We start from the raw sequence: 17,500 nt of genomic DNA on the forward strand, positions 1-17,500 counted from the left end.
GTCTGTTCCTCTATGGTTTTTGGCAGCCAGATGTACGACAAGGTGAGAAACATTGGATTGTATCTACTTTAGAAATATCTGTAATTTTTGGGGGGTAATTTGGTTGCAAAAAAGGGATAATAGACATGAATTAAATTAACATTTTTAACTAACAAAGTAAAGTTGAACTAAATAACGAGTAAAGTAAACAATTTAGGAAATAAAAGTTTGCAGTGTCGTCGTCTGCTGTTCGTAACTGTGTTTGTGGCGCGCGCGCTTAGGAACCAGGAACAGCAACTTGTTTAAAGTGCAATGTGGAGTGAATTGAGACCAAAATGTGTATAATAACAATCAAATAAGCACTGTGGAGTTAAAGTTGTGATGGCAGTAAGGATAAAAACCACCAATTACAAGGTAAAAATGAATACAGTTCAATCATGACCCCGGGAATAAAAAGTTTCATACTTTCACTAATATAGGCAACAAAATAATGTTTTATTGTGCTGATTACAACTGCAATCTTGAGTAAGACCAATAAACGTTACATATATACGCTAACACTGTTCAAATGAGTGCTGGGAAGGCTGGGAAAGATGGTGGATATTCCGTGAACAGACCCTTCCATCCACACGGTAGCCGCCATATTGGATTTCAAAACTGCCTTGAAAACATATTTTACAAAGAGCGTCACATGCTTATTTTAGTTCGTATGGGGCTTTCATATATCACATTATGTTGACGAAACTTCAATCTTTTGAATGGTATGCTTAGAGTTGTAATTGTATTCTAGTTTCACCAATTAAATATTGAGTGAATAAGACCCATCCAGCGTGATGAGGGTTGGTCGTCCGTGATTTTTTACCCTATATCACATTATGTTGACGAAACTTCAATCTTTTGAATGGTATGCTTAAAGTTTTAATTGTATTCTTGTTTCACCAATTAAATATAGAGTGAATATGGCCTGGCCAGCGCGATAACGATGGATCGTCCACGGTTGTTTACCCTATTTCAAGAGGAAAGTAGAGGTCTCAAGGTGTTGCTCCCACGACCGATGACTCATGACTGGTGTCCATCTCAGGTGTCAGAATGTTTTAAAATACTTTTTTCGGAAGGTAGTCCACTCGGTTGTTTACCCTACTTTGAGAAGAAAGTAAAGGTCTTGAGGTGTTGCTTTCATGGAGGTTGGCGTGTGACTGACCACTAACTTAGCTTACTGGCAGTGCTCAAGTTATTTTTTGGGAAAGTGACCACACTACTGTAAAGGTGGCCGCCTGGCCGCACAGCGGTGTTACCCTACTTCTCCATCAAAAGGCCTAAACTTGCAAGCAAAATCAATTTCCAATGTTAAAGCAGGTGCGCCACTATTGCTTAGAAATACCTATCGCCGCTCGATCGTCTACCATATAGCCTAGCCACTAGGCTATGACAAGCTTGCTTAAGATAACCTACGCCAGTACCGAAGGTCCAGGAGTTCTCAGTTGGGCCTAGGCTGAAGCTGTAATCTAGTAGGTAATACTAGCCTAAGGACAAAGGCTAAGATTTGTATTACAAGCGTTTTTGCTTTCAGATAAAAGACACCACACTTAAAACTTACTTAAGAAATCCATAGTGGCCACTGTTGGTGAACACTTTGGTACTGGCGAACCACTCGGATGGGCTCAGCTGAGAAGAGGAATCGGGACGTATTACTTTTCCCTCAATTCTGTATTTTTCAACGCCGGTAATCACTTCGTCATCGACATCTCCACAAAAGCAACCCGCCACAAATAACCCTAGAAGCGGCAAAATTAATATTTTTCGTTTCATCTCGTCTTTAATTAAACTTTGTTGGCTAGGCAATCACACGACTAGGAAAATGATGACATAGCTTTGTTGACAAAAGTGGATGTAGCATTTATCAGCCTACAAAAAGGTGAGTAGGATAGAAAACTAGTAATGCGTCTTATTTTAAGTAGATATTATTCTTTACGATCCAAATTTTTGGTCTTAAATAAAGATCTTTAATATCTATAAACTATTGTAAAATCTAATTATTTGCCAGAATAGATTAAGCTATCGATATGTAATATATACACCCCTCAAAGTTTGTTAAACATTACCATATTTTACAATCTTGTATTTTGAGAAGCTGTGTCGGGACTCAGTGTCATCTATCAGCGTCTGATAGCAAAATGGCTACCGCAATAAATAAAAAATTCTTGTTATTAAGATTAGCACCTGTAAGGTAAATACCTAACGTCATAAAAATATATAAATATCTTTTTCAGTAAATAATAATTTTCAATAGTAGGAAATCGATAAAAAAGTAAGTGTCGTCTGCATCAAATGTTTACCGTCGAGACACGCACAGTTTACAGGAAAAAGAGGAAAAGATATAAAAGGCAACCAAAGAGGGCTATCGTCAACTCAGATGTATTGTCCGTAGCCTTGTACGTGCACCAATAACACAATTTGTAAATTATATGCAAAACATATTCAAATTCGTTATATTATTTAAAATCAATAGCGTTCAAACTGCATTATCAAACCAATTATTTGCAAATTAAATGTCAGATTCATTTTTATTGTAAACATAGATACTTTGAATTTACAAAAATAAAAAAATGAAGATTGAATAAGCATTATATAGAAATATTGAACTTATGAAATTACTCCTGAATTTCAAGATGGGGCGGAAGGCTGATTGCGCAGTCTCCACTGTTCGAGGAAATAAGGAACTCACGGCAAGCTCATGAACCCATTTTGTAACTTCTTCTGAAAGGGAATAGCAAACACCGACGGAGACCCCTAGGTAAAGGTCATTATGCAGTTTTACAAACGTTAGCTCTTTATCTTACTTGTAGTGCAGTTAACATTTTCATTTCAATAACGCGTCTAACTTGTCAGGTTTGAATGGACCATCATTCACATGAGGATGCAGATAATTTGGAGAAATGTCACGCTTCTGACAATAATGTTTGTGTGGTTAAGTATTTGGGAAATTCAGGCAGAGCTACGATGAAGTGAAACGACTATAAAGGTTTCACAGTTTCTTAGTGTCAGTGTCATTAAAGATAATGTCGATGATCATCTCAAGTTTGCTGCCCTCCTCCACTTTCTAGAAGAACATTTAACACAGAAAATACGAATCCCCGTTAAATCTGCCCCATTAAAAGGTCTAGGCGAGTATTTTAAATAGCCGACTTAAGAAAGCCAATCACCGTGTCGCTGGTGTGTGATTAATAGGGTGGAGTTATATTTGGGTTGGTCATTTGTGAAATGAGACTTTGAGTCTCGTTTTCTTTTGCTATTGTTGATGGAGCATTGGACAGGGATTTGTCCTGAGAGAAACTGCAGCTTCCTTTTCCTTTGTGGATCTTCAAAAATCAAATCCTTGTGAGTGTAAAAAAAAATGTAAACTAAATTGGAAGCGTTTGCAATTTGCAATACTTGTTTGGAGCTTTTTCACTTTGATTTTACAAGCTCTCTGTGTAATGAAAAAGTTGAACACTTGAGTGTTAAAATTTGGTACATAAAATATTTGTGTACATCTTCGGTCTGCAGTTAATCTTGTACCTACTTGTCAATATTATCGAGGACCTTACTCTTTTATTCTTAAATTGTCATTTATGGTACTTTAATGAGCCTTGTTTACTTTTAAATATGAAATTGATTTAAATGAAAATTAATATCTTATATGAAATCGTCGTAATTTTTTAGATATCAGGCAGAGAATAATGCAAACATGTCCTTTCCCTTTAATTTTTGGTTAGAAAATCACACCATGAAACAACTAGCTGAATATTCGTTTGAACATCCTCATGTTAAATTAAACATCATTAGAAATGAAAGTCAAATCTCACGTGTTTGCCATAAGTAATGAGTTTCAAGTGACATTTTGAGAACTGACGTTGAGCCGGATGGGTGGCCTATGGTTACTGTTCGACGTGGTCATTTGGATAGCTTAATTCTCGTTTACTGCTGCGCTTTCAAGTACCTGTCAATCTTTCATTCATGCAATCAAATTACGTTAACTGACGATTTTGAGTGAACGTGATTAAAGAGTTGTAGTTAATGAACACTCAGTTTTTAATTCTGATCCCGGGAACTAATCATATGAACAGGACTTAAGCGAAACAAGAAATTTGATTATAAAATTTATCAAGAGCCGGATTTAATTTCCATTTCTTTATTTAATTATTTTAGTTATCAGATTCTAAGTCGTCCTTGTTGGATAAATCCTAACGCCAGCACTCTTATTTTATTACAGGCTGTTAAGTGAAATGTTGTGCTTTTGTTTTAGCATCAACACGGGCACTTGATGATAAGTCGATTACTCTTCATCTTTTTTTAATTAGTTCCTTAACTAATTTGTTACTGTATTATATTTAGCCTATGTGAATGTTTAGATTAACTCGACTAACTTATCCCATCCTGTGGGCATTACTGAAACAAATCCAAAGAAATCCTTATTTGAGTCATGTTGAGAAATCCAAACAAATCCTTATTTGAGTCATGTTAAGAAGTACTATATACCTATATTGGAAGTGGTCACTGGGCTCTCAGATTGACTGTAAAAGAGCCGGTGTGGTTTACTAATGTGGTGACTTTCAAACGAACATTGCCAAGTCTCAAAACTCTATCATCATCATCATAATTGCTTTTAATAGACAAGCCTTTCATTTCATCTTGAATAAGTCTAGTTTTCTCACTGGTGAACTTGAAAGGACATTATTCCATATCGGGATTTTCGATGACGTTCTCTAGACGATTCTGCGCTCTGTTTATCTCCAGGGAATTAATCCTCTTTTACGATAATTCTTTGTGTGTGGAAAAGTCATGTTGTGGTTAGATGACATCAAGATAATTATGGAAAATACACCATTAAGTTAGGTTTAATATAGTCTAACAGGAACAGGGCGTGGCTCTTTGGGGTAATTCGGCCTGGGACATTTAGAAGAAAATAGGTACAACAGTTTTTATGGTATATATATATATATATATATATATATATATATGTGTGTGTGTGTGTGTGGTGTGTTGTGTGTGTGTGTGTGTGTGTGTGTGTGTTTGTGTGTGTGTGTGTGTGTGTGCGTGCAGAGAGGGAGAGAATATTTGAACATATTGTTTGCATTGACACAGGTTTACATATGTAGGGGTGTATATATATATATATATATATCATATATATATATATATATATATATATATATCTGGAAGGCTAAGTCAAAACAATATCATAGTAGAGTGCATGGATAAGGAAGAACAGTCAGCTCATCATTGACAATTTATTACTGCGCTTCGGGGTCACTCATAAGCCATCTTTTCTGCCTAAAAAGACACACATACACACACACGTACACACACACTCAAAACACTTACTAAAACTTACAATAGAATTTACAAAATTAAAATGCTTTATAGATTACCTTCAGCAGTAAAGTCCAGAGGATGAAGGCTTAAGACGAGTAAACTACTATGGGAAATAAACAAGAATGGGGGGGAGGGTAGTAGGCCATTATTTTGAAGAATCCCAAAAGTCTCGGTAGCCTTTTCAGGCACAAGGAGCGACTCCCTCTTGGTGCAGTCGGGTATCATGTATACAAGTATACTTGCTGTTGCAGTCCGCAACAGATTTACGTCGGAAGTACTTCGCCGATTGCTCAAAGTGAGGGCAGATTGCCACAGTGGATTGAGTTATCATACCGGCCTTAGACTAGCTAAACCTGGTATGTCCAACATTACGAATCATTCATTAATTTGTAAAAACCTGAAAGTAAAAAAAAAAAAAATTGAAATAGTGACCACGACACAGAGGGAGAATCTCCTTAACATTTTAGAATCTTCGGCTCTTAAGAAAATCGTTCCATCACTCAACAACCATTTGACCTCCACCCCCCTGGACATAGCCTAGTACAATCCCCCCATTCTTGTTTATTTCCAAAACTTGTTTACTCGTCTCCAGCTTTCATCCTCTTTATGCAGAAGGTCATCTATTTCTTGTATTTGTTATTGTCATTTTTCAATCTTTAAAGCATTTTAATTTTGTAAACTCTATTGTAAGTTTTAATTAATGTTTTTATTTTTTTATTTTTGTGTCTTTTTAGCCAGAAAAGATGGGATATGGGGATCCCGAAGCGCAGCTAATAAATTGACAAAGATGACCTAACTGTTCTTCCTATCCATGCATCCTGCTACACACACACACACACGCACACACACACACACACACACACATATATATAAATATATCACAAATATGTGTGAAGTTTATTGAAGGCGAAAATGAGATTGTTCGGGATGCATTTGGATGACAGGAAAAGATCATGTAAGTTCAAAGACTCAAGAGGACTGGCAGGGGCAGGCGATTTTTTTCTTTATTTGGAGAAAAACTCCTCCAAATAGTGGATTAGCCTTAATCGGGCCGGGGCTGTTATTTTATGCTGCCGGCTACTGCTGTTGGATTAAGCCGATATTGTGCCAGCTCGAGCTTTTGTTCGTACAAGCGAACAGTAATTCAAGAACTGTAAGGCAGCATGTTAAAACTAAAATTCATGACGTGAAACTTGTTGAAGTGGATCAAAAGTCTTTTTTTTTTTTTTTTTAGGCGCCGTATCACAGGTGAGGTGAGGAAAAGAGTGAAAATGGAAGAGAATGTCATAGAGCTTTATTCCAAAGGCGAAATGTGGTTTCGTTTTCCTTCCTCAGTTGTTAGATACCCTTTTTGGCCATCTTCATGAACTTTGATTGCATTTAATGCGTGCTGCTCATTGCTCTGCAGTCATCATCCACATTCCCCCTGAGGAACTGATATGTCACACTGTCCATAGCACTAGAGAACTTTCCATTCCTCTACTTATTAGGCGAGAACAGTCTTCCGACAGTGGTATACTGACGCCAGTGCTCCCTCGTCGGTTCAAAATAAGCCGTAATAATTGTCATGCACCGCAATTTGAGTTTGTTTGTCTGGCATGTATTGCTATTTGTTTGGTTTCATTAAGATGCATTACTGTAGAAGTGTGTTCATTATAAATGCTTGTATATATATATATATATATATATATATATATATATATATATATATATATATATATTATATATATAAAGGTTTTTTGCCACGAAGGAAAAAATGAAAAAGCGAGATAGCCGAGTACTTTCGGTCCTGTTCGGACCTCATTATTCCTCCAAGGTTCGGACCCTTTACTGAAGGCAAAGGGTCCGAACAGGACCGAAAGTACTCGGCTATCTCGCTTTTTCATTTTTTCCTTCGTGGCAACAAACCTTTATTTATACATAGCATCACGTTTTATATACTTCGTGATCAAGTTATTCATATATATATATATATATATATATATATATATATATATATATATATATATTATACACACACAAGCATTCATAATGAACACACTTGCCTTGTGAATTCTCCCCAGTATTGTTATGTTTACCCTGTATTCTGAGTAATAATGATATTATATATATATATATATATATATATATATATATATATATATATATGCACACACAAGCATTCATAATGAATACACTTGCCTTGTGAATTCTCCCCAGTATTGTTATGTTTACCCTGTATTCTGAGTAATAATAATAATTATATAAGTCATATGTAATGTATGTATGGAATTCACTAAAGTATAATATAAAGTTACTATAAGACTTATGTAAATCTTTAGTTCCATGGTTGTAACGGTCATCAGTTGCCCAAATTCCTCGTTTTGTTTTGGTAATCTGTCATCACTTAGACAAGAGAGCTTTTTTTTATATATATACCACTAACCACGTGAAGTATTGAACCAGCATCGTTCGACTTTGTCTTCTCCCAAACCACATGACAATTGCACAATGTTGCGTCAGTCACCTCTGTACGAACCCCGAAGGTTCCATTGCACCATTTTCAGGAAAAGACGCCATTCTTATCTTTCGAGATCATTCCATAGTTTGTTTCAGTGTAATAGAAATCTTCTCTCTCTCTCTCTCTCTCTCTCTCTCTCTCTCTCTCTCTCTCTCTTTGAAGGGAATTGATAAACTTGTAAAGTAATTTGATTGTAAGATGTTTACAGAGATCTCGTCCCCCGAAAAGTTTTCACCTTTTAAGGAAATCAACCATTTTGAGATTGTGTAAACCAGTAGTTCCCTTAGGAAGAGAGTTCTTGTCATTCCAGTTTTAGCGACCATTTGTTGCGCTGGTCTTATTTCTCTCTCTCTCTCTCTCTCTCTCTCTCTCTCTCTCTCTCTCTCTCTCTCTCTCTCTCTCTCTCTCTCATCGAGAGATTTTTAAAATATAGAAGTAATGAAAAGATTTTGTACTTGGTCACTCTTAATGGCTGTCAATTTCCTTATAGTATATTACGGTTATTTGTGGAATCTGAACAGACATTGTGAAATTGTGTAACAGGCCTTTTAAGTGGTTTTGGTAAATTGTGGAACCTGCAGCTTGCGAAAAGGTATTGTAAGAGGTACAGTTTTAAGTGCACTTAAAATACTTGAAATCCTTCAGGTAATGAGTGAATTTATTTCATTTTTCACACGTCAATTTCTTGTATTTGGTGTTAATTCTTGTCTAGTGTGTTTTTTTATGTATTGTATGTGTTAGCCTACCATTTCTTAGTTTTTTTGTATTTTGGTGGTGAATTTTATACGTGTAGCCTACACATTGTGTGTTTTAATGTTTTTGCATTCACAATTTGTTCGTTTAACATTGTACACTTCATTTAACTGAATACTTCAACACTTGTGAATTAACTTGCATTTACTTAGGTTTCTGTTCAATGCTCAATTCTTTCATAACAGTTTCAATTTTACGTGATTCATTTAATTTCTTAATAAATTAGTTCTGATTTAATTTTGTTTAAAAGTTATTCAAGAATCAATTAAATCTTGTGTTGTTTTTAAGTAATAGTAAGTTTTCTTAAGATTGTACATTCCAATTATACATTTTGTATTTAAAAGTAAAAGTTTTTAATTTAAAATTTTTATACCAGTGTTTCATTTTTGACCAGCAGTGATAGGCTTAAATTTTTGTACAGATCCAAAATGATCATTGGTGATGTTCCTTCAATTTTCTAAAAGTGTTAGGACAGAAGAAATAGTAGCTAAAACTGGTCGTTGGAGTGATGCCCTTTATTACTTAAGCCCATTCGAATACCTCCCACTTGTTTTAATGAACATAGTCTTATTTCTTGCATGTTCAATGAGCTTTTTAACGGATCGCTGTTGCCGTTAGAGTAGTACTTAGTCGTATAGCAACGAAATTTCAGGTATCTGGCTGCTGTGAGGTGAATGATTTTTGTGATTGATATGTGTAAAAACCAGATATTTGCAACGCTTCATGATGTGTGTGTGTATATATAGATATATATATATATATTATACTTATATACTATATATATATATGTAAGTGTGTCGCGCGCGCCCCTGCAAAACTTTATGAAAGCTATATGCAACTAAAATACGTAAGATTTAATATTTATATTTTTATCAGGCTAATGCATTAAGACCTCGCTGTAGGAGGGTTATTACCGACATTTAATTTCCTTTCTGAACAGGATGGCTCTATGGCCACACGGCATACTCCTGCTGGGGGCCTCTTGTTGCTTCCTAGGGGTACCACCAGTGTCAGGTTCTGACAGCGAGATATTTTCGTCACAGCTCTTCATCCTTCGTCTGACTCACCAGGACTTCGACTTCCATCCTCCAGGTAACTTTGTGGTTTGGGATTTGTTCAGTTCAGTTTCTGGGCTCTCCTATTGGTGTATGGAACGTTTGGGTCTAGCCCCGTTAAAATGTTTTGTAAGAGGAAGCACTTGAGTGAGGAAAACCTACTTTAGTGATTTTCCTGGCTGAGCCGAAAACCATTAAAAGGTCCGGTAGGACGCTGCGTAGCATGGGAACTTGGTTGTGGGCAGTAATTTCAGAGAATAATTGGTGTGATTCATGATGAATGGCCGTAGAAAAATTGAGCGAGAGAAAAGGAAGAAACTGGATAAATGGAATTGAATTTATTCATTTTTTCTGAAGTAGATAACGATGAGAAATTACTGAGATTCTGTTGTCCTCCTGCCGTATGAAATCCTGATGCTCCCACAGGTTCACGGAGCTTTCTGAAGACGCAAAAATGAATGAAACGATGAATGGAAGAAAGACTCAAAATAACAGCTCAGACTTTCTCATTAGAAAATTCGCAGAAAGGAAAGCGAAACAGTTTATTGAGGGAACAGAAGACTTCCGTAAGCTGAGCTTGCTTCTGCACACTCAGAAACTTCTGGGTGGTGCCCGTCTGTTGAAAAGACAATGTGAAGTTGTAGCCACGAGCACTTGTAGGGTTGTAGGAAATGTCAGTAAGGAAGAGGAAATTGTTGAATTAAGAAGTTTGGACAGAGGATGTTTGTTGCAGTGAAAACGCAAATTGTGGATTAAGTTCGGAATCTGTCTGGTTGTGATGTAGTAATTAAGAGTTGCGTCGTTTAGATAAAAAGACATCTTATCATTTAGTCTTTTTTCTTGAAACTGACGGAAATAAGGCGCTGTTCATTGCTGAAGTCAAATTCATTCTGTTTATTAGGCACTTTTTAGAATTTTATTCCTCGTGTATGAATGGAATAAATTTGCTCACCTGTGCACACATTTGTGAGTAGATTTTTAGACGAGATTCTTGTCATAAATGCAATGTGTATGATAACATGTTTTATCATTATCTGACTCATCATCTATATTTCACATGGCATATATTCATTAGCTTTTTTATTATAGTAAAATTTTAGTTGGGTATCGAAATTTTACTCTGAAGTTTATTCTGAGCGAAATGTTGGTACACACTCTCTCTCTCTCTCTCTCTCCACATGCGTGTCAATGTATGCAAGTTTCTATTTCAGAAGACGTAAATATACCAGATAACTATTTTCACTTTTATGTGAATAGGTTTATTAATAAGTATATTTTTTTAAAACAGTCATGCGATGCAAATATTAGTTTTGTCTGTAGGTTAACCATAAGTGAATACACGTATATACCTGTTCATTTGTAATAGATAATTTGGTGTTGAGAGAGAAAGAAAGAGAGTTAATCAGCCCATTCTCGTTCCAAAGAGTCAGGAGCGAGCCATGGCGTGCCTCCACGAGTCACATATCGGCCGAGTCTTCACAACAGACCTGATCTGCCCAGCTGGCTCCACTACTACTACTCCACGCCCAGCAACACCGGTTTCGTGTACGGCGTCCCTCCCCAAGACGTTTCTGAGTTCAGTGTAAGGCACTTTCATTTTAGCATTGCAACCTTTTCCTCTCCTCTGAATGGGCCATTTGAGCAGCGTTGCAACCAGGGGCGTCATTTCAGATTTTTGTTGGGGGGGAAAGGGCAAAGACGGTTTGGCGAGCGAAGCGAGCCTAATCAGCTGTTTTTTTATTTTTATTTTGGGCTAATTTATTTGTTTTTGAAGCCACATGAGCAAGGTATTTCAGCAAATATTATATAGGCCCACTACTGTTTGTTTATCTCATCATCACTGGTAGCTAGTAGACAGACGAGAATAAAAAACCTAATATTTCCGAGAAATTTTATATATTTGTGACTGCACATTTAAAAAGAAAACATGCTGTTACTTCTTGGGGCTTGGGGGTGAGGGAGGCCAAGTTGAGGCTTAAAGGGCGGGCAGTTGATCCCCAGCGCCCCCACGCCAAAATGATGCCCCTGGTTGCAACTTTAGAAGATTTCAAATAGGTTAAACTTAATTATAGTAGGCGTCAGTCTCTCAGCTTCACGAAATTAAGGATTTGCGTGTGATTTTCAGGCTGTCGAAAATATCCTTTCCTGTATGCGAATATAATAAGACAATTGGCCTTCATTTTGCGTTATTTGTTTATTTTTGTTTATGAATGTCAAGAATAACTGTGTGTTGACAGTGGTGTTCATGAGTTATATCTTGCTGTTGTTGAATTAGGATGTAAAAGCTAATTTACGTAATATGTCTAACTACCATTAAAATTGTTTAACCTACAGCAATTGAAATTTCAAATTATTATTATTATTATTATTATTATTATTATTATTATTATTATTATCATTATCATTATTATTATTATGACAACACCAACGAGTCACTTCCTTGCCACTCAAAGAGCTCACCAAAAGGATGTGCTGTTAAATGAGAAATGGTAAATAGAACAAGGTAAAGGTAGAGAGGCTGAACAGCCAAGTGAGAGACCGTAGGAAACAGATGAAAGGTGAAAAGCGCAGAAAGAAAAGAAGTCAGGGCCGAGGAAGGGACGCTGCAAAGAATCATTAGTAGACTATAATCGGGAGGAAAGTGTCATAGCTCTGTTCTTGCCATAATGATTCCTGTGATAGGAAAGAAAAAAAAGTGATAAAATAGTATGCTATATATCAGAGTAGCTGTGGCGCAAGTATATAATGTGGTGGGCCAGTTGAACTGTTCAATTTTCTTGCTCTAGTTTCTATTAGATCGTTTGCAATGACAGTGACGGTGGTCAATTTTTAATACCAATCAAGCAAAAGAAAATATTGAAACTGCGAAATAAACGAATCAAACATATTGTCTTTGAGTATTTTCTAATTTAGAATTAGTCAAAAGCTTTTTGTATTGTCTTGTTCGGTATACGGGAGTAAAAAAGACTGATAAATAAGAGAAAGAAAAAAAAACGGACAAAAAATAAATAAGCGGAAAAGGAAAGCTCTTATGATAACCTAGAACCTACGACGTGGTGGTGACGAAAAGATTTGCCAAATTGTACCTGGAAAATAAAAGAAAAATAGATAAATAAGTATATATATATATATTAAATATCTTCTGAATGTTTTGTTATCTGGAATAACTAAATAACCGGAGAAAGAAATTGTGCCTAGTACCTTTAACGTGAAGTGGAGACGAACGAAAAGACAAATGCCGACACATCACAGCGCTCGGCGATATGCTGGCTCCAATTAGTGTAGAGGATTATAGGCTGAAGTCTCGGGCGCGGGTCCTTGGAATGTTATTAAGTGTCTAATTCCCTTCTGTCTTTTGACTCTGCAGCTGGAAGTCGTGGCTCGAGACAAACACACGTACGAAACGTCCTACCGCCTCTACAGCATGGATGTCATCAGACAGACACGTGAGTCGAGAAAATAGTGTATTGATAATTATTGTTCCTTTCTTGTATTTCGTTTCATTGAAACAATCACGCAAGGTTAGATTGCATGATGTGTTTTAAATATGTCCTCTCTCTCTCTCTCTCTCTCTCTCTCTCTCTCTCTCTCTCTCTCTCTCTCTCTCTCTCATCCATAATTGCAGACCAAATTGTGGATCAGATTGATAGAAACAACTTGTTAAACGGCTAACATGATTTCTGACAAAACAGATCCTGTCTATCAAGCCTTGCTTGGTATTTACCGCAGAAGTAGAACAATAGATATACTCTACTTAGATTTCCAAAAAGCCTTTGACAAAGTTCCACACAAAAAACTAATGACATAAGAAGACTGGCTAACTAATAGAAAACAGAGTCGCAATCAATGGCGAAGAATCAGAATGGGCAGATGTGACAAGCGGTTCTGTCCTTGGCCCGCTTTTGATGTAGGCTTAACTAGCTGGATAGCCAAATTTGTAGATGACACCAAACTAGGTGTGAATGCAGCAGACTCAGACACAATGGAAAGATTAAGAAATTAAGAAAAAATAGGTGGTCAAAAAGATGGCAAATGGCTTTTAATCTGGATATGTGTAAAGTGTTACAAATAGAAACAAACAACCTTCATGCCAACTACATGCTGCTTGGGAATGACATAAATAGTGTAGAACAAGAGGAGTTATTATTACCAAGCACTTAAAATCCACAAAACAATGCAGAAAAGCTGAAAAGAAGGCACAGAAACTAGTGGGATACTTAAAGAGGCAGTTCAAATATAGAAACAAGGATCCACCAGGCAAATAGGTGACCAAGTACGACTAGAGAGCCTGAACATGTATGACTTAGAAACACGATGATTGCGAGGACAACTAATAGAGACATTCAAAATACTGCAAGGCTTAACAAAAGAAGACCGTAACCTCTTCACATGAAATGAAAACTTGACAAGAAATAATGGATGGAAACTAAAACTGAAGAGATACAACACATCTCATTGTGGGAACTTCTTTACATACAAGATATGTGACACATGGAATAAACTACCACCAGAAGTTGTAAACAGCAACAGTGTGGAAGAGTTTAAAAGAAAGCTAGACAAAATCATTAGGTACTGTGAATGAACAGTAAAAACTGCTCCTACAGATAAGTGAGCGCACGATGTCTCCTCGGATGGACTATCAAGTCTTTGAGACATACTAATCCTTGTAACTCTCTCTCTCTCTCTCTCTCTCTCTCTCTCTCTCTCTCTCTCTCTGTTATATATTATTATTGTGATAAAATATTCATGGTGACCTTCTAAAAATGTGTGTAGGGCTTATGTCAAGTATTAACGAGTATCAGAAACCTACTTATCATTTAAACGTAAGCCGAGTTATCACCAGGAGGAAACTAACTCCCAGAGGTACTGACGTGGCTTGGCTACGGGTGTTTTTTATTTATTTTTCTAAACATCAATTATATCAGAATTACAATCTTTGCGTTTCTTTCCTCGCTCAAAAAAGTTTGAGAGATCAAATGAAGGAAAAGAGAAACATAACTTCGACCTAACAGCATACGTCTAATTTTTCCTCTTCGAGGGGAAAATGGAGAGATTACTCTAGTTCTTTTTAAAAAAAACTGGTTTATTTTATTCCCATGGTTGAACAATTACAATATTTTGAATGCAGATATTCATGGACGCTTTTAAGTATACCCTCTCATAATGGCAAACCCCATTATTTTTCCTTTTATCTCGTTCTCAAATTTCCTTTTGTGTGTGTGTGAAAAAGTATTCGTAATTAAAAATAACAAAGTATTGTTTGGTTGAAGAGTAATTATGCCTTTCCTGTATTTTTTTCTGTTTTACATAAATCTTGCCAAAATTCCCATCGGGCCAAACTTTCCATCAGTGGGAAAAGGGCGTAGGTGACAACCTAGAAACACAGGGAAATTCAGACAAAGTGCACAAGTCAGGAGGGATTAAAGGGAACTCATTTCACGTCTAATTGCGTAGAAGGAAATACTGACGTAGATATTCGCTTTGACGATGATTATGTTTCCTAGATACTAGTGATCCCCAAGGGATATACGTATCCACCTATGCGACGCGTTTAGTACCAGCCCGTTGGGGGTTACCGTAAAAGCATAAACAAAAGACTTTAAACATCTTAAAGATAATGAAACCCAAGAATTGTTAGTCCTAGATAACGACCCCCGTTAAGCCTTGGGTCTCATCTAGGAAAGATCCAAAACTTTGGTGAGGGAGTGAAAGGAATTGCAGCAGGTCTGTCCCCTCTCCGAAGTGTAGCTCCTCTTCAGGAAAGGAAGTAAGACTTTGCAGAATGATGAATTACGTTTTATTTCTAATAAGTATTGCTTTTTTTCAATGATGAATTAGGATTTGTACTTTATCTTCCAGAAAAGAATTTACAAGTGCACTGAAAATCAATCCATGATTTGTCTCTTTCGATTTCCATGGAAATTCAGGAAACGCAAAAAAAGGGGAGTTGTGATGCCACTCACTATCATGAACTTCGAAAGGATTATTATTATTATTATTATTATTATTATTATTATTATTATTATTATTCAGAAGATGAACCCTATTCATACGGAACAAGTCCACACAGGCAAGTGACCTGGAATTCAAGCTTCTAAAGACTACGGTGTTCATTAGAACGAAGTAACAGAAGGCAATGGGAAATACAGAAAGAGTCGCTCGCTAATTGAAAAAGAAGAAGGCAAATAAGTAAATAAATAGATAAAAAAGTAAGTAAACGATTAAAATAGAAGAATTGTATTAGGGTAGTAATGCTTTGCATCTTCGCTTGAACATCAGAAGTTCCAAGTATACGACATCCACGGGGAGAACTGTTCCACAGTCCAACGGAGTGAAGAATAAAGGACCTCTGGAACTGAGACGTTCGACAGCGAGGAGGCACATTTCCAGCATAAGAAATAGTGTTTTTAACCGCATCCTTTTCCCCCTCTTCCAGAAAAGCCCTACGAGGTCCGTTTCAAGATCACCAACATGAACGTGGACGAGTTGTTGGTGGAAGAGCGGTGGGAGCGGCTGCGGGGGGTGATGGCCAGGCTCTGGAACCAAGACTCCTCCCAGCTGACTGTCACCTCGTTGACCTCGGCCACCGACAGAGGTGACCGGAAGCCGCTTCGACCTGATGAAAAAGAAGGGTGAGGGGCTCGACTCAGTGTGTCATGATTTCGTTGTGTTGCTGCAGCCTCTCCAACCCTTGATTAGGCAGTGGCGGATTTAAGGCTGGCCTAGGGCCCTGCACCTGTAAATAATTGAAATATACATGAAAATGAATTCATTAACAATAATGATTATAATAATGAAATGATAAATATATATAAAATGATGATATGTTTAAAAATTTAGTTTCCTTTTTCATGGAAATGGATAAATGAGTGGACCCCCTAAGGCCATAGACCTAGGGCCCCGCACATCCTAAATCCGCCCCTTGCTTAGGATACAGGAAAAAGCCGCTGTAACCCTTACTGCGGGTGCAGCTAATTTGTCGTAACTGACATCAAAATGAGAGAAGATTAGATTTCGTATGATCACTGAAAGCTATTTCCCTATTGTTCAAAGCTACACTGTCGTGCAACTACTATTAAGCAGCTTTCTTCACGATAGCCCTTCCGCAAGTCGGTATTTACTTCTGCACTGGATACGTATGTGACGGTTGCAAAGGGGAAATTTGGGATTTGATATATATATATATATATATATATAGTATATATATATATATTTTTTTTTTTTTTTTTTTTATTATATATATATATATATATATATATATATATATATATATATATATATGTGTGTGTGTGTGTGTTTATATGTATATAGGAGTAACTGACAATAATTACAGAGCGGGAATTGTTTTTTTTCTTTATTATTTATTCACATCTGATCCATTCGCCAACGTTATTGTAGCTCCGCTTTTTTTATTTTCCATCAAATATATAGTTGAAATTGATAACACTTTGACGAGGGTGTATTAATTTTTGTTTGTATTCGGAGAAATTAAATGCAGTGACAAATCCTCTTTTTGGCAGATCGTTCTTATTGACTGAGAGTGACATTCCCGTAGGTGTAGATTCAAGGTTTTACTTTTCGTTACATATTCTACTAAAGCATTTAGGTCAATTTTGCAGAGTTTACATCAGCTACGGAAGTTCCGTGAATTTCTCGCAGCCGCTCCTCGAGCTGGAGAAAGAGGTAGAGCCCCTGTGGGACCACAGGCCATGTCCCTCCTACTTCAAGAAGACCTCCTACGAGAGGTTCTTCCGTAATGCCAGTTTTGCCATCGACTGGTGTAGCTTCAAAATGGTGAGTTCTTCAGGCTATGAAAGACGCTGCTATAATTGTATGGAATAACATTCTATGCTTACTA

At 36.8% G+C, this 17,500-nt stretch overlaps 2 protein-coding genes across 3 annotated transcripts in view; one reads left to right on the top strand and one right to left on the bottom strand.

Annotated features, from left to right (window-relative positions):
- Window positions 1-1,874, bottom strand: part of LOC135219731 (ER membrane protein complex subunit 7-like) — a 133,465-nt gene extending 131,591 nt beyond the window's left edge. The window contains exon 1 of the mRNA XM_064256738.1: window positions 1,577-1,874. Coding sequence (XP_064112808.1) covers window positions 1,577-1,788 — 212 coding nt within the window. The 5' untranslated portion in view covers window positions 1,789-1,874. The remainder of the gene's footprint in view (window positions 1-1,576) is intronic.
- A 768-nt stretch (window positions 1,875-2,642) lies between these two features.
- LOC135219732 (epsilon-sarcoglycan-like) overlaps window positions 2,643-17,500 on the top strand; it is a 24,622-nt gene continuing 9,764 nt past the window's right edge. For both annotated transcript variants that reach the window (XM_064256739.1, XM_064256740.1), the window contains exons 1-6: window positions 2,643-2,773; window positions 9,528-9,679; window positions 11,067-11,224; window positions 13,010-13,088; window positions 16,079-16,274; window positions 17,262-17,436. In XM_064256739.1, the coding sequence (XP_064112809.1) occupies window positions 9,529-9,679; window positions 11,067-11,224; window positions 13,010-13,088; window positions 16,079-16,274; window positions 17,262-17,436 (759 nt within the window). In that variant the 5' untranslated portion in view covers window positions 2,643-2,773; window position 9,528. The remainder of the gene's footprint in view (window positions 2,774-9,527; window positions 9,680-11,066; window positions 11,225-13,009; window positions 13,089-16,078; window positions 16,275-17,261; window positions 17,437-17,500) is intronic.

Source organism: Macrobrachium nipponense, chromosome 1 (genome assembly GCF_015104395.2).
Source record: "Macrobrachium nipponense isolate FS-2020 chromosome 1, ASM1510439v2, whole genome shotgun sequence".
NCBI classification, from domain to species: domain Eukaryota; kingdom Metazoa; phylum Arthropoda; class Malacostraca; order Decapoda; family Palaemonidae; genus Macrobrachium; species Macrobrachium nipponense.